Source organism: Hypomesus nipponensis, chromosome 8, assembly GCF_054491055.1.
Source record: "Hypomesus nipponensis isolate SF chromosome 8, ASM5449105v1, whole genome shotgun sequence".
Classification (NCBI taxonomy): Eukaryota; Metazoa; Chordata; class Actinopteri; order Osmeriformes; family Osmeridae; genus Hypomesus; species Hypomesus nipponensis.
In genome coordinates this window covers 7,661,459-7,682,695 of record NC_140368.1, presented here as the reverse complement: position 1 = coordinate 7,682,695, position 21,237 = coordinate 7,661,459, and the positions used below count along the sequence as shown (strand labels likewise).

At 50.2% G+C, this 21,237-nt stretch overlaps 1 protein-coding gene across 17 annotated transcripts in view; it reads right to left on the bottom strand.

Moving 5' to 3' along the window:
• svila (supervillin a) overlaps positions 1 to 20,353 on the bottom strand; it is a 39,761-nt gene extending 19,408 nt beyond the window's left edge. For 9 of the 17 annotated variants that reach the window (XM_084702471.1, XM_084702473.1, XM_084702474.1 and 6 more), the window contains exons 1-15: positions 13,799 to 13,871; positions 10,861 to 10,924; positions 10,603 to 10,694; positions 9,441 to 9,504; positions 9,202 to 9,353; positions 8,289 to 8,991; positions 6,639 to 6,722; positions 4,611 to 5,480; positions 3,871 to 4,032; positions 3,231 to 3,265; positions 2,338 to 2,399; positions 2,109 to 2,245; positions 1,730 to 1,825; positions 814 to 1,081; positions 315 to 395 (exon numbers count right to left, since the gene is read on the bottom strand). In XM_084702471.1, the coding sequence (XP_084558597.1) occupies positions 315 to 395; positions 814 to 1,081; positions 1,730 to 1,825; positions 2,109 to 2,245; positions 2,338 to 2,399; positions 3,231 to 3,265; positions 3,871 to 4,032; positions 4,611 to 5,480; positions 6,639 to 6,722; positions 8,289 to 8,991; positions 9,202 to 9,353; positions 9,441 to 9,504; positions 10,603 to 10,694; positions 10,861 to 10,924; positions 13,799 to 13,856 (2,928 nt within the window). In that variant the 5' untranslated portion in view covers positions 13,857 to 13,871. Of the gene's footprint in view, positions 1 to 314; positions 396 to 813; positions 1,082 to 1,729; positions 1,826 to 2,108; positions 2,246 to 2,337; positions 2,400 to 3,230; positions 3,266 to 3,870; positions 4,033 to 4,610; positions 5,481 to 6,638; positions 6,723 to 8,288; positions 8,992 to 9,201; positions 9,354 to 9,440; positions 9,505 to 10,602; positions 10,695 to 10,860; positions 10,925 to 13,798; positions 13,943 to 20,176 lie in introns of those variants that run through there. The other 8 variants (XM_084702479.1, XM_084702488.1, XR_014766242.1 and 5 more) reach the window with 7 other exon arrangements.
• Between the last annotated feature and the right edge of the window lie 884 nt (positions 20,354 to 21,237).

The window sequence follows — 21,237 nt, the reverse complement described above, 5'->3', positions numbered from 1 at the left end:
CTGTCCCCTGCTCCTCTGACACAGAGCGGCCTTTCATGCCCAAGCACAGCTGAAACGCCGCCGCCTGCCCCTCCATGCGCCCGGCCGCACAATCGCCTCATTGACGCTGCGCTCCGAGAAAGGATGAGCTCGGCGTGAATCAGACTGCAAGTCAGCTTGGCCATGCACAGTGCAACAGACCCGGACATTCATATGGAACCTATTTAAGATATCATGGGCTCAAAGCGGACAAGCGCATAGCCACAGTTGCATCAGCATCCATGGTCCGGCGGGTAGGCGAATGGGAAACTGTGGAGCCGTCATGGCTGCCTTACTTGTGTGAGCGGGGCCTGTAGGAAGGGTTCTACTGGGCTGTCACTCAGCTCCTTCTCAGAGGGCTCTGTGGAGGAGGACTCCTGGACCACAAACGTGCACACACACACACTCACATTACGTGGTGACAAGCTGTGTGTCTGCGTCTTTGCAGCAGACTGTGACTCTACCCCCCAACTAAAAGATGAGTTAAGACTGTGTATGCTGCCAAACGTGTGTGGGTGTCAAGACAACGTAATGAAGCAGAATTAAATCTTTGTAAACAACAATGAGTAGAACTCAACTTCAAGAAGAAACGTAAATCGCCTCAACAACAAACGAATAAACAGCATTAAAGAATTTGCGCACACACAAAAAAAAAAACCACAACATAATCTACTCAAGGACCAAACAACTCACAACAATCACATTATTTGCTGCCCCATTCAATGACAAAGGAGCCTTTGTCCCGATAATAAGCATTAGCTTAGCCACCCAGACAGACATCCGGTTCAGCCCCACCTGCTCCATGTCTCCTAAGGTGATTGGCTGGGTCTGGTAGCGGGCGTTGGAGCGACGCTGGCGTGTGTCGGGCCGCGCGCGGGTGACCCGTGTGGCGGGCTGGGCCAGGCGGTTGAACAGGGCCATCTTCTGGGCAAGACTCAGGGTGGAGAGGTCAGGCTCCTCCTCTGGGCTGGCCTCCTGGGAACGCTGCTGACTCTGCTGCAAGGCATCCTGGGATTGACGGGCTGCCCGGGCCGCCGCGCTCTGCTGCGATGACGCCTGGAGGCTGGGAGGAGGAATGACACCCCCACAGACAGACAGTCAGACAGACAGACGAAGAGAGAAAGAAAGAGAGACAGAGACGGGGGATGGAGGGCAAGAGCTGGTCAACATAGGATCTGCTGCAACAGACAGACAGTGTGTGTTAGTGTGTGTAGGTATGCATGTGCAAGAGTTGAACACATCACATAGCCCACTTACATCCGATAGATGACTAAATAAAACACATAGCAAATGTTTTCTGAAATGGTATGGAACACAGCAGCATGCGGAGCGATCTATGCCCAAACAGACGTCCAAAAATGAGGGATGAAAACATTCATAGGGAGGAGGAATGTGCTGGAGAATCAAAAAAGATCTCGACATTTCCTTAGACACACACAAGATGGCGCCAAACATACAAAGCCCACAGCCTCGTGAGGGTCCCACAGACAGAGTTAGGATTTGAAACATGTTAATATCACCGAAAACCCACCAAACTATCAACATTTGTTTGATGCTGCTTGTCAACATTTGATTAATCATTAGGGGATTGGTACCAGCTACTCCAACAAGCATTCTGAGTGACTTATGTTAGTTACTGGAGGAGGAGGGTGGTGGCATCTACGACCCCCCCTCACCACTTTTTACCCATGCACACGAGCGTGCCGTGTACCTGTCGGGTGCCAGGGTGGAGCCTACTAGGGAGGGGCCAGGGAGCCAAGCTACAGCACTGTGTACAGTCACCTCAGGGGGGGAGGGGGCGGGCACACTAACAACCCCATCAAAGGACAGTCACACACAGACAGGTGAGAGAGGGGGGGAGAGAGAGAGAGAAATAAAGAGTGACGAGAACAATGGAGATATATTAAAAAGTGCCCTCGAGAGGCAAATGAAACCATGTGACAAAGTGAGGTTCACTGTGGCTATCGTGAAAGCATTCAATCGATGCAATAAAGTAGCAAGCTCAGTGAAATTGAGCTAATTAAATCCTGTGTGTGTGTGTGTGTGTGTGTGTGTGTGTGTGGGTGTGTGTGTGTGTTGGGAGCACTCACGTGGCAGCGATGACCACCTCCTCTGTTGTGACGGGCTGGGTGCGGGAGCGGTCCTGGCCTCTCCTCAAACGCCTGTCCACCGCTGCGTTCCGTGACCGGACCTTCGGGGCGCCGCCATCGATGCTCTTCTCCAACTCCTGCATGGTGGGGGGGTTTGCAAACACTAACTCAGCTGTGGTTGGACGAGAGGTAAAAAGTTATGGAAAACACAGGCAGGTATCGTACGTACCCTGAAGAGAGAGCGCTTGGCTGCCACACTCAGTTTAGATCGTTCATCTAGCTTCTCTTCATCTGTTCGAGAGAGAGAGAGAGAGAGAGAGAGAGAGAGAGAGAGAGAGAGAGAGAGAGAGAGAGAGAGAGAGAGAGAGAGAGAGAGATTTCAGGAGAGATATTTTCCCCTTGCAACACAGTGCTGTAGTCAAGTTGCGAAACAAAGATTCTGGCAAAAACTAATACTTGAAATTGTAAAACAGGTAACTTATGCCACTACACAAGTACTAACAAGGCTGTTAGAAGATTTTAACTGCACTATTTATTGTTGAAATAACCCTCATTCTGAGTTCTAGAAACCAGTAAGCTTGACAGCGTATTCATGGGTAATGTCCCAGGGGAAGGAGATGGCGACAGGACCTGGAGAAATATAACCACATGACCTTGACACAACCATTCCCTTTGAATAAAGCTCCTCTCCCCACTCATCTTACTCCCCCTCACCTCTCTCTCTTATAATCCTCCTCTCCACCCACCCACCTCCTCCAGTGTCTGTTCATAGAAACCAGATGGAGCAGAGCTCACTGAAGAGAACTGCTCTGTAATGCTACTGTGAGCACCAATAATGATGCCGTAAAAACCAGCACATCAAATGTTGCTCTCTCTCTTTAAAAGTCAGACCTTTAAATAAAGAGCCATGCGTCATTCTTAGGCTTCAGTCATGTCTTCTTGTGACGCAATGTTTTTTCCTTCAAAGTTTTTATTTGGATTTTTACAACAATGTTTATAAATCTGTTCCTTTGCCACGCTTAGGATTCATTGTCCGGTTGTGGCTTTTCCAAGTTTTCTAATCCTTCGCTTTCACTATCATTGGAGTGCACGTAAAACAATAAATGATTCAAATAAACGTACCTTCTGTACTGTTCAGCTCAGAACTCACGCAAGACCTTCAGGACGAGGAGCAAAAGTGGAAAAAAAGAAATGATCAACACTGGCCAACACTTTCACAACTTGTTCTCAACGTGCTAATGGCGTTGATACGCATCTATGAAGTAGAACTGATGGGGAGATGGTTAGCTAGATCCACAAAACTGATGGAGAGAGAGAAAGAGAGAGAGAGCTTGGCGTGAAGCTGAAATATGAAGGCTTGTGTTAAAGCACCAAAGGGAGAGTCAAGAGTGTGGAGGAGGTTCCTAATCTGAAGAATGAGGCGGTATTAGAGGAGGGTGCAGGGGCCAGTTGTCCGGGTGCTGGACCCCATCAACAATAGGCCATTCTTCTCCTGCAAATCTGGTCACATGGTGGGAGCACGTATGTGTGTGCGTGTATGTCTCAATCAGGCTTTAATATTGATGTGTCTCCTCTGTCCAAGGCACATGGCTGCTGCTCACAGGACTGGACAGAGGCCAACTTTGTATGGATCCACACCAAGTTCCCCCCCCCCCTAACTGTGACCTTGTTACATTTTCCAACGGCAGTGTGTGCACATGAGAACCTGTGTATGTGATCCTGTTCTTACAGACACCCTGGTGTGGGAGATTCATGCCAGTACCTATCGCTTTCCTGGCGCTCAGCGTAGGTGATGGGCTGGCTCCTAAACCTGTCTGAGGTCTTTCTATTGTCCCCAGGGTGGATGTACTGACGAGGCCTGCGACCCCGGGCCCTCTCGCCCCTCCAGGGGGCCTCACAGCCTGCCCACTCTCTCTCCACCTCTCTGCAGCCCCACCGCAGGGGGGGGGGGGGGGGGATGACGAGGACGCAGAGGCACCCCGAGGAGAGGTGGGGAAGGAGGGATAGGGGAAAGAGAAGAGGAAAATGGCAGGTAAGAAAGGCGGAGGAGCGAAAGGTGGAATTGTATGACACATGCTGTTAATTTATTTGGGTTAGTCCATGGCAAACCAACCTCTGGATTTGAAAAGAGGTGACAGGCATATATGATCCTATGAACTGTAAACTGCTGGTTAGAGACAAACTTCTCCGTGGACAGGAGGGTGGATACTCATGGACACAGACAAGCAAACACATTTTTTTTTTTTTTTTTTTAAACATACAGAGCCCCAACAGCCAAGCCAACAAACAGAATCTGACAGCACGGCAGAATGAGCCAGGTTAACGGGTGAGTGTTTCTACGCGTTAGAAACCATGCATGAGCATGTTCCCAATGATTATGGTTTGGCATCATGGCGTAAGGTCGACGTTAGGGCATAGCACCGGTGTTAATGGGACTACCAGCGATGCCAGCGGACAGTGCCGGTTTGGAGAAAATGCACGGCAGCGTGCTGTACCACCTACAGGTCTGGCTTGCAGGTGGACACGGTGGCCGGGGCAGCGCTGGAGGTGGCGCTCTCCAGATAGGAGTGGCGTAGCTGGGCCACGGAGATCCTGGCATCCTGGGGGGCGTCCCTGTCAACCAGCCCCTCCTCTCTGGCCCCAGATGGGACTGGCTGCCTCTGGGAGGACCCCCGGGGGACAGAGATGTCCGACATGGAGCGACTGAGGGCTTTGCTGGGGAGGTCTGAGGAAGCGGAGCTGCCTCTGGAGTGGATGTGGGTGGGGGCCGGGCCTTTGTGGATGTAGATGGCTTTGTGGTGGTCCACTCTCTGAGGGCCCTCCCTGGCTCTGGCCTCCACCGCCTGCAGGCGTGAGACGTGCTCCGTGGGTCTGGGCGGCTCCGAGTCTTCCTCCACTCCCCGCCGAGCTCTGGATCTCCCTCTGGGCCCCGCGGCTTCCATCCCCGGTCCCAGGCTGCGGCCCCTGGGCCCGGCTGCCTCGTCCTCCGCCCTGCCACGCCGCGGGTCGTCGGTGCTCCTCTCCCTGCGGCGGATCTCAGAGGGCAGGACGGCTTTCCTGCTCTTCAGGAGCTCCTCCGCCTTCCCCTCTTCTTCGCACTGGTCGGCCTTCTCGGTGTCCCCCTCCGCCTCCTCTCCTTCCCTGGACTGCTGCTCCTGCGAGGCCCTGGGGCCTGTGGCCATGGACAGGTAGCTACCCCCCTCCGGCCCCTCGCCATGCCCACGCCGGATGGCCTGGGCCTGGGGCGCTGTGGGTCGTGTGAAAGTCTGTGGGTGGGGGAGTCTCCGGTAGACGGGGGCCTCGGGTACAATCCCCCGTTCTGGGCTCCTCTTTCGGCCTTCCTCCCTGACAAGACGTTCCCTAACTCGGATTCTTCAAGGAGAGAGAGAAGGGTTAGCAGAAAGGTAGAGGAAAAGAGAAAGAAAAGCCAAAAGAGAGAGAGAGACAGAGAAAAGCAGAGAGTAAGAAAGGGAGGGAGGGAGAGAGACCCCCCCCCCCCTTGCTCATGTGTCATCACACAAAACCTGTGAGAAAAGAAATGCTTTTCATGATTCATCCGTCTCTATTAATAACAATGGAATGAAGTGTTACGCAAACAAACACACAGGGGAACATGTCTGCATGAAGTCAGGTGGCATGATCGATGACGGTGGAGAACCAGCAACACTGTAGCCTTCAAGCTAAGTGTTAGCTACGCCAACATTAGCTCCACTCAACTGATAAGATGAATGTGAGTGAGAAGGACATCCTACAAGCTGGGCTGCTAACGACCACCATGATGTTGACCAGAACTTCTCCCTGCCTCTCTCAACACTCCAACTGAGTCAAATTTTACTAGGAGAAGCTGTCGACAGTACCTCAGTGGAAAAAAAGTGCATGTCAAGCATAATTCATTCTCTTAATTTCATGCTTCTCTGTGTTTGTGGAGGCCCTAAGGGAGGCTACTATCTGCAGAGTCATCGATGAGAGTGAGAGAGTGATGAGTGCAAGAAAAAGAGATATAGAGGGAGAGAAAGAGGAAACAGCCTGGACTCAAATTTTCTCCCACGGCCCCCTGCCCGCTCCTCCAAGTCAACAGCGGAGAGAAAGAGAGATGAAGCGAGGGAATCGGACGAGAGTGCTGGAGGAAGATAAAGTGTGCTGCAGTGGAAATTCCGGGCATTATAGCATAGTCATTGAGATAAAAAAGCCATGGGAACAAATGTAATTTGTAACGTGGAGGGTATAAGGTCTAATAGACATCATAGTAACAGGCAACTGTGGGCCATAAGAGCAGCTTAAGCTTCTGTTGGACAAGTTTGCATTAAAAAAGGACGTTTAAATGGACTAAAAATATATGATTAGTAAACATGGAGATTAAAAAGCATCATTAATGCTTTCCTTGTGGGTTTACACACAAGTGAAATGGGACACACCATCAGTCAGGAATGAGGAGGGGGGGGGTTTGGGAGACGAGTTACTGGGGCATGAGGAGAAGATGTTACGCGTATTGGGTTTGGGGGGGGGACGGGGGCCTTGGGAGGGGGGTACCTGGAGGGCCAGTTGATAAGGGAGTGGGTGTCGCCCTCAGAGTCGGTCTGGAGGAACCAATCGGTAGTTGGTTTGACCTCCGGGCTGCACGGGAGTGGGGGAGGAGACGTGGGTGAGAAGCGCAGAGTGGTGCGTGGGCGAGCTCACTGCACCCTCACTTGTAGCTCACACACAAACAAACACAGGCACACACCACTGACTTCACGTTCAGCATGACCAGGAGAATCATACGTGCTTGTTAAAACTGGCCTACTTCAATGGCCATACTATAAACATAGGAATTATGGAGTCACCAGGAATATGGAAAGGCCCAAAAATGTACAAAATAAAACCCCCTGTAGTACAATGCAGATAAAACACTGGAGGGTATTGAGCGTGTGCTGTACCGACAGCAGCCTACTCTTGTGCCACACACAGTTGTGAGGTGAAGCCAAGATGGAGTTGTGTGCTATATTGTGCTGCAGAGAGCTTTATCTCTCCAAGCACACATCCAGAGGAGGACCATCTCCCCTTAGCAGATGATAGCAACAGGTGAGTCATCGGGCCTCTATTGGCTTGAACAAAGGCCAGGGACCCAGAGAGGTCCTATTAGGATTTCCCTCAGGCCTGAGATCCTCACACAAAGGGAAGCAGGAGTATACACGGTGTGAGTGAGAGAGCGAAAAAGAGAGAGCAAAACGGGTTGAAGGCTGTGCAGGTGAGATAGGGGAGGGGCGTTGCCATAGAAAAGGCCAGAGAAAAACTGAGCAAAAGAGGGAGAGAGTGAAAAACAATAGGTGTGGGTGTGCAAAGAATGAGGAATAGAATGGGTGTGAGAGAGAATGAGGGAAAAAAGTGAGAAAAAGAGGATTATCTACAGACACAGCCTTGCCTGTTGTTTTGACCTGATCATGCCCAGCTGTACCCTAGCACTGTGTGTGCGTGTGCGCGGGTGTGTGTGTGTGTGTGTGTGTGGTAATAGTTCTGACCCTGGAGTCACACAGAGCGCGCTTCAACACAACACATTCCCAATGCCAAGTTTTGAAACCCGAGAGAGAGGAAAAAAAGAAAGGAAGGGAGGGAGAAAGAGACAGAAAGAGGGCTGCATGGTGGGATATGCAGCAAGAGCTGCATATGAGCGTCCTCAACTTTTGCCCCTGTGAGTCAACATTTTAGCAGGCTAGCGCAGTAGGCTAGCCAAGACTAGAGCTGTTGAACCAGGACAAGAGGGATTAGACCATGCTTTTTTTGTCTGTAGTGGTAAGTGAACCCAAGGTCAAAACACAAACAGCAACATTTCACATATCACTCGCCTGGTAAGAGTCTCCCAACAAAACGCTCTGCATAAAGAGCTCCAAACCCTTTTTTTTGGTAAACATTTCCTCAAACACATTGCTACAAGTCCTGTCCTACTGTAGGCCGCATAAACACAGAGCGCGGAAAGCGACTGTACACGGACATCTGTCCCAGTGTAAGCCCCAGATCCGTCCAGCTGTGTGACTTGGTCCCACTCCTGGAATGAAGCCCCTCAGTCCCCCAACGCTCGGGCTGCCCGTGGGAAACATTAGAACTGCTGCCAAAAGGATAACCTTGCCATGAGGGGAGAGAGGGAGGGAGAAGGGGAGAGACAAAGAAAGATATTGTGTGTGTGTATACCCTGTGTCTGCTTACCCCTGTCGGCTGAGGATGTTGTGGGCCTGCTGTTCGATGAACAGATCCCCGGGCGACGTGCCCTGCCTGGCCGAGGGGAGGGACGGCCGCCGGCCCGTCTTGGGCGAGCTGGGCGGCATCCCCGCCACGGCCTGGTCCCTGGGGGGCGGCCGGGCGACAGAGGAAGACGAGGAGGTGGAGGTCACGTCCATGTAGGAGCAGGAGGAGGGAGGGGGCTCCACGCTCCTCTCCTGGGCCCTGCGCTGGTTCTCCAGGTTCATGGCCCTCTCCCTCTCGGAGAAGGAGTCCAGGCGGGGGCGCCCCCGGGCGGGCGCCGGCTCGGGGTCGGTGCGGGGGGCCGTGCGGCCCGCTCTGGGGCCGTCCTCGGCCTCTCCGTGCGGGTGTCTCTCGGGGCCGTCGGAGCCCTTGCTCCCACGAGCGTTGGCTTGGCGCGTGCCAGCGGAGGAGGAGGAGGTATCCGTGGGCTCCGTGTCCAGGGAGATACCGTAGCGCTCGGCAAGCTGGCGGCGGCGCTCCGCCTTGTAGCGGGCGATGCGCTCCGCCTTGGACTCCGCCTCCAGGGCGCTGTCGGTGGAGCTGTAGGCGGGCTCGGTGCTGACCGCAGGCTGGGGGTCGGGACGGTGGCGCGTCCTGGGCTGGTGGTCGGACGGAGGGAGCTCCATGCCGTCCGGGCCATCCTCACGGCTGTACCGCTGGACAGTGACTAACGGTGTGTGGAGGAGGGGGGGGAGAAATACAGGTCTGATTATTTCCAATGAAAATGAAATCAATTTGCAATCGTTTTTGTCTCTACAGTGCTTTATTCTGCTTGTCACAGATCCAGTTCCAGAAACCACCCTGTTTGTGCATGTCCTCGTTGACCCATGTTTTGTGTGTAGGTGTTTAAATGTGTGTGTGTATTGGGGGGGCTCACCAGCGCGGGGCTCACAGAGGTCGGAGGCCCGTGTGTAGCGAGGGGTGTCTTCCTCCAGCAGGCGGTGGGTCAGCAGGCCCCCGCAGCTGGGCAGCAGGGCGGGCTGAACCTCCCCCTCGATCCCCTCCAGACGCCGAGCAATACGCTCCTTCCTGCAACACGTACACGCCAGCGTCAAGCCCTTGGCTAACCCATTTCCATCATCAAACACTTCTGCACGTTTCTTATGACGCACGCACCTGTTCATTTCCCAGTCACTCGAGCTTGTGCTGATACCTTCAAAGCGCTTCCTCAATTCTGAAACTGGTGAGGGAGGGAGGGTAGAGAGAGACCGAGAGAGAGAGAGAGAGAGAGAGAGAGACAGAGAGAGACAGATAGATGAATGAACCGGCACATTCAGAAGGACATAGGGAAACATAACACGGGGAGTATTTGTCTCTGTCCGTGTGATGTGGTGACTGTTGCCTGGTTTGTCATGGCTACTGGAGATACCTCTTGGTGAGGCTGGGATGGTGCTGCCTGTCCTTCACAACACAGTGGCACATAGCGGAGACGTTTAGCAAGCGAGCTACAAACTCGGCACCTTCTACATAATGAATGGCCCAGAGGGGCCTTCACTGAAAATACAGGATGATAGTTTCTGTCTATGGTTTAGCGGTCAACCATTAGAGTGTTTCCAGGGGAGACCAATCTAAATGAGAATGGTCAGCGTTGTGGTGTCAGAGCCAACTGGCTGTCAGAATCCACAGAGAACTGCAAACACAGAACTCTGGAGTGCAAACTGGGAGGAACAGAAACTGCATGAACAAGCTGCTAAAGACGGAGGGGTATGGTCGGGTGGACTGATTAGAATGAAACAAATGTGTCCCTTAAAGAGTCCATCAGTGGGGTTGAAGGGAGGCCAGGCACCGGGGGAGTGTAGGGAGGAAGGGGATCAGTACCTGTTGCTATGCAGAGTAGGGAATTTGGCTGAACAACACTGAGGCTTTTGAATAAAAGGGTCTTTTGAGTTTCCTCAGTCTGATCCATTCATAGTACTCATGGCACATGAGAGCAGTGATCCCTAGGATCTGCTTTCAGTGGGTTGGTGGATATCACTTAGGCTGACATGTCACTGACCTTCAAACAGGTGGTGCCCCCCACGGCCCAAGACACACACACACACACAACAGTAAAACCTAAGCTTGCATCACCAGTGCCTTACAAGCTTCCCGTCTACTTCCCAGGACGAAAGTAGAGTTCAAAAAGATTGAACTGTTCAAGACAACAATAGACCATCCCTCCCTCCCCACCCATCCTGCCCCCCCTTCCTCTCCTTCACGGGTCCAAGGAGTGTCAACACACAGTCATGTGCTTGTGTGCACATCAACATGAGACACAACACTGACAAACCTGACTCACCTTTGGGGAGATTTACCAAGACACTGACATCTATATCTTTGGTGTTCTTGGCAGGGTCGTCTTTTTCGTCAAACGCCAACTCTTTCTGGAAGCTGTGAGGGTAGGAACACATGCAGGTACAAATATGAAGATTGTTCAGTCCCTCTGACTATAATTCAAGGTAGGAACAGTATCATACAACTGTAAATAAAATATTACACAAATCTTTGGCTCGTGTAACATCTAAAGCATCTTGAAAAATCTTTGATCCAACTCTACCTTAGCGCTCTGTTCGCTAAAAGTCTGGACCTGCCGAGTTTAATGGGTGTTTCACTCCCGAGTCCTGGAATAGGAAGGAGAGACAGAAAGAAATAAATAAAAAGAAAGAAAGAGTGAGTGAGTGAGTGAGTGAGTGAGTGAGTGAGTGAGAGAGAGAGAACAATATTTAGTACCATAACCAGGACCATAAAGTTCATCCAGACGACTGAAACTGAAGGAGGCCGGACGTTTGAATGGCCCACATTTATTTGCAATTTGAAACAAGCAAACAAACAGGGAAGCCAGAACTGGACAGAGGCCTGTGAAAACCCATCTAAAGGTCATTGAGGAAATATAACCAGGAAGACTGGTCTAAGTCCCACAGAAAATTACGAAAAGACCAGATAAAATAAAATAAAACTGTTCTTGTTTAGACAGATGGCACTTTAGAGTCAGATCACACGCCAAGGTTGTCTGTGCTGGATCGCTGACACTGAGGCCAGTCACAGTCAGACACACACACACACACACACACACACACACACACACACACACACACCTCTACTACAGCTGAATGCAGAGTCATACACTGATTATGGAAAAGACTGTACGTTCAGTTTCCTAGGTGACTGGACCTATTTCAGACCACCAATCCAATGTCATATTGTATTCATTAGAGAACTAAATTGTTAGCAGCAGCGCATATTTGAGCTGTTGTGACATGGGCCACAAGTAAACATCAGTAAATCTCAGAATTACAGGACGGGTGTTGTTGTTGCAGATCTCCCATTGCGATTGGATTTCATACACAAAACAATAGCTGTTATTACCTTTTAATGATCAGAGTCTGTGCTTGTTATTTCAATTATTACAATTTTGTGGGTAAACAAAAGCGACACAGTGAAGCAGACAATGACCATGCTCTAGGGTTGACACACCCTCATGACTGCACCAGCAGAGGTGTCAAGAAGCCCTTTAATAACGTGCCTAAAGGGCTTTGCAGGGAAACGGACCCACAACCACAAACATGTGGCTGGGCTCGGGCCCCCGCATGGAGGGAGCAGGGAACTCTGCAACAGACACATGTGGTTCCACTTGTTGCAAAGACCATCCCCTTCTCAAGTTCACCTCAGGGCCACATGACACACCACTTTCTCCATCCCCCCCCGCCCCAAAACCCAACACCAACTGCTTGGACGTTTCAGAGCTGTTAGTAGTTATTAGGGATGTTTGGATTGATGTTTCCAATCCCTCCTAACCCCACCTACCCCCCCCCCCCCCCACACTTAAGCAAAATATTTGAGGGCAAAAAGGAAGGCTTATTTGGAGTAAAGGCCCTGCACATGGATCTCTTTTGGTCATAACGCCTGTTATTTCAGCTGGGAAGAATGACTGGCAAAAACATGAATCATGCTGGAGAGGCCTTGTGTTATTGCGGTCAGCGTGCCAGCTGATAGAATAACATCACTCTAGAAATGATTAGGAAAGTGATAACATGACATACTTCTACACGAATCCATTCCTTCTCGATGAGGAGATAAAAACACTATTTTTCTAATTGGGTTAACACTGCAAATAGACATGACAACACCACCGCGACAGAAGTAGATGTAACTCCCGTTCTGAGGTACAGTCAAGTTTTTCAGTTGACAGAACAGGTCGAGGCACATCGCCGAAACCTGTTCACCCAGGTGGTGATCCAGACATCTTATTCACTCATCTCCTCAGATGAGACCGTTTCTCAAGGCTGGGAGTCTGAAGGAAAACTCTGGCACAATGATCCCAGATGCCTCCTCTAGCCTTCCACTATGCTGCCTGGGACCCCTCGCAGACACAGGAGGATACAGCCTGGCGCAGGAAGAAAGGGTGTAGAGCAGGCGTGTTGGTTTGGGTGGTGAGGGGGAGGGAATTCATTCAGGCCAGAGGTCAGGCGTAGAGACAGTTTAATGACATTCAATATTCGAGAGAGACTTGTAGGTTCTGAACTAAATCGGGGGATCATAGTTGGTGAACACACACACACACACACACACACAGACACACACACACACACACACACACACACACACAGACACAGACGGGTTAGTTCAGATAGCATATGTCCAAGTCAAATTTGGGATTTGCTGCCCCACCCCACAACACACATACTAGAAAAACACAGGGCTCAGAACACTACACTAAGCCCATTACCCCATGTCCTTAAGCTAATGCCAATGCCAATCGAACGCCATCAGCTCCTTCCTCCATCTAGGCTTTAGGGTCGGTCTGGCAGTTAGCTATGCCTGTTTGACTCAGAAGGATAACCTAAACCTCTCGAAAAACACCCCCCCCCCACACACACACACACACAGGCTGGGAACTCATACTGGGCATGGGGACCAATAACACTAACACCTGTTGTGGATTTTCCAGGCGGCCCAAGCGTTCAGAGCCAGGCCCTCAACACTCACTCCACACTCTGGAAACATGACTAACAATGGTGAGAGTGAGAACCCCACACATACTCAGTGTAGATTCCCCTGCAGTAGAGCCCACCGAGAGACACAGAAAGTCAAACTCAGAGTCAATCACACACACACACATTCTCACAAACAACACACACGCACAGGAAGTCCTTTCCTGAATGTATCGCCTCTTACAAAATGAACTATACAACTAAGATGCTAATATCAAAAAAAGAAAAGAAATGATCAAATCACAGGCATCCTGCCCAACTCCCTCCCACTGTACGAGCGAGACCGAGCGCAGCCCAGAAATAGCCCCCCGTCCTGCAGCACGCAGCCCCTTATCTCAGCTCCGTGTCCTTGGAGGCTGCAGCCGTAGCACAAGGACAGATGAAAACGGGGGCAGATGAGGGAGAGAAAGCCAGAGGGACCCGAGAGACAGCGAGAGAGAGAGTGAGAGAGAGAGTGAGTCTGCCGGGTGCAGATGGGGCACTCCTCCCCTGCCTCCCTCTTACCTTGGCCGCAGAACTTGACATGGCTCAGGTAGTTGGAGATCCACGGGTTCCGATACATTTTGCCAGTCCAAGAGGGGTGAGAGGGGTAACGAGCGGGACAGTTAGGAGAAATAGAAAAAGATAAGGGACAAAGTGGAGACACAGTGAGCGAGAAAGAGAAAGAGACAAAAAGGTAAAAGGCAGTCTGCCACAGGCAGGCAAGCTGACTGCAAGGTGATGCAGGCACACACGCAGTCAGTCAGTTGCCCCGGGACAGGCTACACTCAGAAGTGGGGAGAGAAACAGGAGGGAGGGAGGGAGAGAGAGTCAGGCTGCATCAGAGAGAGAGAGAGGGAGGGAGAAGAGGAGAGAGAAAGAAGTGGAGAGGGAGCTGCTCTTCGTACGACCTGCTGCAGCAGTTGTTGCGTGCGTCTCTCTCAGCAGAATAGAAACAGCGAGTCGTGCGTGGATGGAGCTCAGCCTCTCCACACACCTCCTTCAGCTCCAGGGCTAACTGCTAACCGCTAACTACTACTAGGCTAAAAGGCTAAAAACTAGCTCAGCAGCAGCTAATCAGCTTATAGTCAAGACATTAACCCTATGGCTAAGCTAACAGATTGGACTGTCCCGCAGAGACAAGGAGGGAATGGGTGGGGTGGGGGTTGAGAGAGATGAAAGAGACAGGAATGGAGAGAGAAGGAGAGAGAGAGACAGAGGAGGACAGAGAGAAGGAGAGAGACAGAGAGGAAATTCCATGTGCGCACTATTCCCTTGGCCCAGTGACAGGAGTAGGACGCCAGAGAGGTGTAGTCAGAGAGGAGAAAGGAAGGAAGGAAGGAATGAGAGAAAGGAAACGAAAGACAAAATTACTGTCTCAGATGGATGAGAAATTCCACTCATTTCTCAGTGGTGAGCGAGAGAGAAAAAGACACAAAATATGAGAGAGAGGGAGAGAGACGGAGAGAGAAAGAGAAATCAGCTGTGCTGCGTTGCCATGAGAGTCGGTGAGTAATCGTATCATTATGCTAAATGCTTTAGCCATCCCCGGGGCAGCCAAAAAGAAGTGCTTTGGGGAGGAAAAAAGACAAAGATTTATGGACAAGCTCAGAGTTCCTCTCTCTTTGACACAGAGTCAGGAAGACTGCAGTGTGTGACTTTTTTTACACCTCTACTTCTCACACAAATGCACCCCATGGGAAGGGCTGGATGACTGGAATTGAAAATTCTCAACCAATGAATAATTAGAATGACAATGTGCTCTTGTAGCCCTCTTATTGGAGACAACCCAATTTTGAGCCCAACAGAAACCCTAATACACAGTTTTGTGTATGTGTTTCTATAGCATGTGTGCATCTACAGGGCTTGTGTGTGCATTTAGAGCATGTATAAAGCATATGTGTAAGCATCTATAGCACAAAGGTTGGTGTCTAGAGAGAGTGTGTGTGTGTGGGATTCTGTAGCATGTGTGTGAGGAGAGGAGGTGGCCAGACAGGTAGGTGTATAATTTACAGCTGGCAGGTTTGGACGGCTCTCCCAGATGAGCTCATCAGGCTACACACACAAAACCTGACTGTGAACAGGCCACATTCACTGGACCACATTCTGAAACGTGATCATCTCGCTCACACTGCCCCTAGTGGCTGACGGGATTCACGCTGAAGCTTTCTCTGCCCCTCCCCCCTCCCCCTCTCCCTCCATGCCAGACCTTTACTGTGCTGTTCCCTTCCCACACACACACACACACTTAACATTCATCCCAGAGTCTCCATAGGGACTGAGGAGGTGAGGACTGGTGTCTGTCACTGCAGCCGTGCGGCGTTGAGAGACAGAGTGCTAAGGGCGGGGATGTGTGAGTGTGTGTGTGGGGGGGGGGAGACTGTCTGCTGCTGGGTTCAGTACTACAAGTCCAAGACACACAGGGGTGTGTGTGTGTGTGTGTGTGTGTGTGTGCGTGCGCATTATGGAAACACATCCCTTTGATCTTGATGCATTCCATACCAATGACAACAGTCCTTATCAGAAGTATGTTTGACCCCATCGCTAGGCAGTGGGTGCTCTCTGTGAGTAACCTGGTTGGGGATGACATCATAGGCCTTAATGCCTGGTGCAGCCTGTCATTATGTGTGAGCACTGCTGTGGTGCAGAGACATCCTGTCTCCCAGCTGCAGCACAGAACATGACACACACACACACACACACCATCTACACATACCTCACACACACACACACACACACACACAGTCTGATGTAGAGGTGTGAAGTTGTAATTACACGCCTGCTGATCTGGAGACAAACACCATGTGCTTGTCACTGAGCTTCGCATCAGATTCCCGCTGAATGAAAGTCACAGAACATGGCAACCATGGTCAACTAAAACTGTCAAAGGATTAACTCAACTGCCCCCCCCCCCACACACACAAAAAAAAATATATATATATAAAAAATTAAAAATGAACTGGACAATCGTCAACACACGTCAACTGTTGAAGAAAAACAGTCCCGATTAAAGCCTGGCGTGTTTTCGATCACTTCGCCTCATCGCCCCTTCCCTTCCATCCGGTTGCACACTCAGTCACACTGATTGGGTCTGGAAGATGTCTCGTTTCTAAGTGTCGTGTCACGGTAGGTCATCGCTGCATAAACATGACGGCGCGGCCCTCTCTGTGACCTCCTGTCTCCGGCTGCCAGGCTCCTAGGGATGCCTTGCAGAAATGGATGTTTACACCGAATGTAAAATAATAAAAGAGGGGAGGGTGATGATAGGGAAAAAGGGTGAAGAAAGTGGAGAGAGGGCAAGAGGAGCCATTGGAGGGAGAGAGAAAGAACAGTGAGCGAGAGGTATAGAAAGGGAGAGCAGAGAGAGAAAGAGAGAAATGGTTGTCTCTCCGGGCCTTAGAAACCCAGACTCACAGAACCTACCAGAAATAAGAGACTGGATTTACATGTCCCATGGGAAATCTATCTGCCGTTTCTGGCGAGCGTGTGGAGGTGTGTTCACCCGTGTCCTGTCTCTGAAGACACATAACAGACCTGAAGCTCAGAACTGGGAGAAGGAACGAGGATGGGAGGAGGAGAGAGAAGGGAGGGACGACGGAGAGAGAGAGGAATCCTACAGGATGAAATAAACTACTGGGGAAATCCTGATGGATTAACAAGAAGGTTCTAAGTGAATGGCTGATACTGCAATATATTTAAAAGGGATCTATTGTCCCCTTTGGGACAGTACACGTACATTTCAGAAATGTAAAGTTCATTCTCTTTGTGTCATACAGAAGTGAATCCTATGACCTCTGACTGGTTGTACCTCAGGTCTGGTCTGGTCTCGTTCCCCCTCAGATAAGACAACCCTCAACTCTGATAAGACTGGACATTGTAAAGTCAATGCTCACCGAGATTTGCAGAAAAACAGATCTCTTGACTGTCTGGCTATTTAAGACTATCTGCAGCATACAGTACAGCATACATACAGGGCTACAAATAGGTAGTCCAAGATAACTGTAACCCTTCCCCTCCTTCACACACACACACACACAGTTACCTCAAAATAACACAGATAAACACGAGTTTCAGCCAGGGGGATTGGGCTCAGTGTGGGGTGTGAGTCACTCACAGGCCAGAGCACACAAACACACACGTGTGTGTGTGTGTGACACACACAAAGTCAACGCTCCCAGTTAAAACAACCGTGTTGAGAAAAGCCTGGGGCTCAGCTCAGACACTGATGATGTCAGCAGGGAAACATCTGGTGCACCTGCAGACTCCCAATACCTACATAGTATCAGAGTGTGATGGAGCCCCAGGGAGAGGTGCACGCACACACACACACACACACACACACACACTTTACGGGGGAAAAAAGTTTCAAGCCCTGCCGACGCATCTGGTAATACACGCAGCACCAGAATATTTGAACCAATCACGTTGGCTTGGGAAACGCTCCTTTCCATCCCGGCCACCTTCCCAGGACCTGTCAGAATGACCCACAGGGAACACAGGAAGGAGAGCAGAGCAGAGTCAGGATCAAACTGACCGAGTCTGCTGCTCTCATTTCTCTGCAGTGAATCAGCCATGCCAGAGGAGTGCGACTGAAAGACTGTCTCCTCCTGTTCCACCGAACAGGAGGAGACGTATATCAGAGGGAATTATTCATGCAGAATGTGGGAGAACGTATGGAATGACAGAATCTTAACCCACTGCCCATCCCCATGCGTCTTACCCCAGGTGTGTTTTTACATCAGCCTGACCAATTCAGTCAAACAGCAGGAGCACAACCCCTCGTTCAACCAACCGCAATAAGATAAATGAATGAAATATTTGGGTCATTTTCGTATCACTAGTTTGGGGTTTCCCCTCCTGCGGACAGCTCCCATCCTACGCCGTGTCGTCGCCCTGGACGACCACCCACACAGGAGCAGGTCAACACCCCCAGCCTCAAAAAGTTACATGTATATATGTATTGTGGACGAGCCAATTCCCCATTCCCGTGGATGGACTGGCAGGTCATGGTGCTCCAGAACCTTCCTCATGCATTAAGCGTGAGGAGAGCTCTGGGGGTGCTGTTCAGTCTGGTAGTGGTTATCCCCATGTTAGATGAAGCCCGGGAGACTGTTGCTGGACAAGTACTAAATCAAACCTTCTGGAAGATGACGCCCACCTGTAGGTTATGTTGTGAAGTCCCCAGACACTGTGTGTGTGTGTGTGTCTGTCTCTCGCTGCCTCACTCCATCACACACACTGACAGAAAGAGGGGAAAAAAGTCAAAAGAAAAGTGAGGCAGACCTTGCGCTTGTGTTAAGAGTGAAAACTGGAGTGTGTGGACAGTGCTGGGGGCTTAAGTACAGCATTAAATCAATTCATGGCACTCCTCTGGAAGCTCATGTGGTCCACAGCTGTCTAAGGTCCAAATCTGCATTAGAACGCTTGCAGGCTAAGAATATTGCATGACTGAACACAATGACGTTACACCAGTGCTCAACACAGTCTTGTACGTTTAACACCAGAACCCAGGCATTGGTAGGGTTGTGGGTTTAGACTACTAGACACTAGAAACTGGAGATCAATCCACGGCCAGAAAAACTTTTTTTTTCCCTCTCTCGTACAAAGAGTGCATAATGGCAAATGTTCCCACGGTTTTCATCTGAGGTGATCTCAGGGCAAGCTCCATATTCACACACAGATGTTGCCAAGAAACCAAAGTGTCAATGCAACAAAGTCTTACAAGTGTGTGCGTGACTGTAATTTTAGAGCATCATATTCAAGATTTCCTTTCTTCGTCCACACCAGAAATCAGATCATCCTCAGCCAATTAAGTAACTCTTAACTGGGAAAGTATTTATGGAAACATTCTAAAAATAGACATTTGCTAACAGTGAGATTGAACGGCGCGCATTAACTTGAGTGTACACGCATGTGTGTGCATATACAGACTTCCATCTAGACAATCTATGTTAAAGGTTATGCCTTTAGTAAACAATGCTCACTGTGTTGGGAGATTAGTCCGGTTTTGTGTTAGATTATGTTTACTAAATGTGTCGAGAGAGAGAGAGACGAGGCTGTCAAGGTTAGAGAATTCTATGGGAAATATTTGAAAACATGAGGATAACTTATGGGTAAGTGGTTTTGTTGTCAGTGCCTGCAAAACTGGATGTGATTTAAGAATATTTGTCCAGAAGAATTGAAGTGAGTATGTGTACGAGACTGTGTACATGTTTCCTTGTTGAGGTCTATTTCTGTCCATGTCTTCTGATGGAGAGAGAGCAGGTGCAGTACAAAGAACAACTGGTGAGGTTTCAAACTCTACTGACGCGCGCGCGCACACACGCACACACACGCACACACGCACACGCACACACACAAGATAACAACCCACTGGTCAAATTTCATTTCACAACCAGTCTATCCAATTCAAACCAACTTTACATTCATCCAGACTGATGAAAAATCTAGACATTTCCCCCACAAAATGATGCCCTTATTTGGGATACCTAAGTGCATACTTAATATCTGCTAGTATACCTACAGGCATTATGTTCAGAGGGCAGATCATCTGGACAACTACTCAAATTATAACCATTGTGGTTTTGTTGCTACGCAGCACCAAGTCAAAATAGACCAAGGAACAGATTTATTATCTGACTAAGTGGCTGCCTTAGAGTTCAGACTGGTCACTTCAAAAGGTCTTTCCCTTTTCAAGTTCTGCTCCTCCAACCGTCTTCAGAACCAACAGAGAGCAAGCTATTCCCTTGATCAAGAAACCCAATCACATAATGTCGCATTACATTTGCGTTTGAATGATCGAATACATGCTACAGCTCACTTCACAGTGACAGCCAACCCCATCGTCCTTCTACGAACTCGCAAAGCAAAGGAGGTCGAGAAACGAGAAGTTGAAAGACTTACGTCCTGGGTGTCAGTCGACTTCTCAGACCATGTTGTACTGAAGAGCCTGTCCACGGGGGCCTGATAGACCTGGCTGACACTGGGTGGTGCGTGCAGGGTGAGTGGGGGGGGTTCTTTAGGGGCCTGGGAGCTCCACAGCCACTGGGGAAGGAGGAGGTCACTGCTCTGGAGGCTGCTGCTGCTGCGACAGGGGTGACGGGACTGGGGAGGGGGAGTGACATGAAGCACCAGTGTATGCCACCCCCACCTCCCTCCCCCCTCTGTGGGGAGCATGTTTGGCAGCCAGCAGTGTCGGTTGGGATCGCAGGGGCGACACATTTAGAACGGTGCTTTCCCCCCAAGCCAGGCCTGACTAATCAATGGCAGAGAGACTGGCTTTTGGGGGTGTAGTAAGCATATTTGGGGGTGAGGAGCATGAAGGGTGTAGACACTGTGTGTGTGTGTGTGTATTGAGGTAGAGGGGTTGGGGTGGGGTAAAAGAGACGATTGGCCCCCAATAGGAACGACAAGTAAAGTGGGACAACAGGAAAGCTTCAGTGTCTCCATATTTTGGAAGCCTACCTCCCAATCCATGTACCTGCTCCTCAGAAGTGTGACTCAGATACAGCAAAGTAGCTAGGCATGAGGAGATCTATGTATGGATCTCACAGGGCAGGTTTGTGATTGTGCCAATATCCCTGAAATAGATTGCTGCTTCCCAAAAGGCATCCAATCAGCTGTCTGGGCAACAATCCCTCTGTTTTACACACACACACGCACGCACGCGCACACACACACACACTACAGCGGACAGTCGTTTACACATAGCTGAATATCCTTCGACACAGTGTAAGAGACTTTCTCCTTATTTCCTCTCCTGACGGGGTCATGGAAATGAGAACATTGTCCAGAGGGTGCAGAGGTGAGAACAGGAGGCAGGTCAAGGTCACTACACACACAGCCAGCCACAGTTTGGCCCACTATTTAAAGACCTGGCTTTGCAGTGCCTCACAAGCATCCTCGCACACTTGCATAGACAGCTTGGTGTAGGTGTAGTTTGCATGGGTAGATGAGAAGTGGTA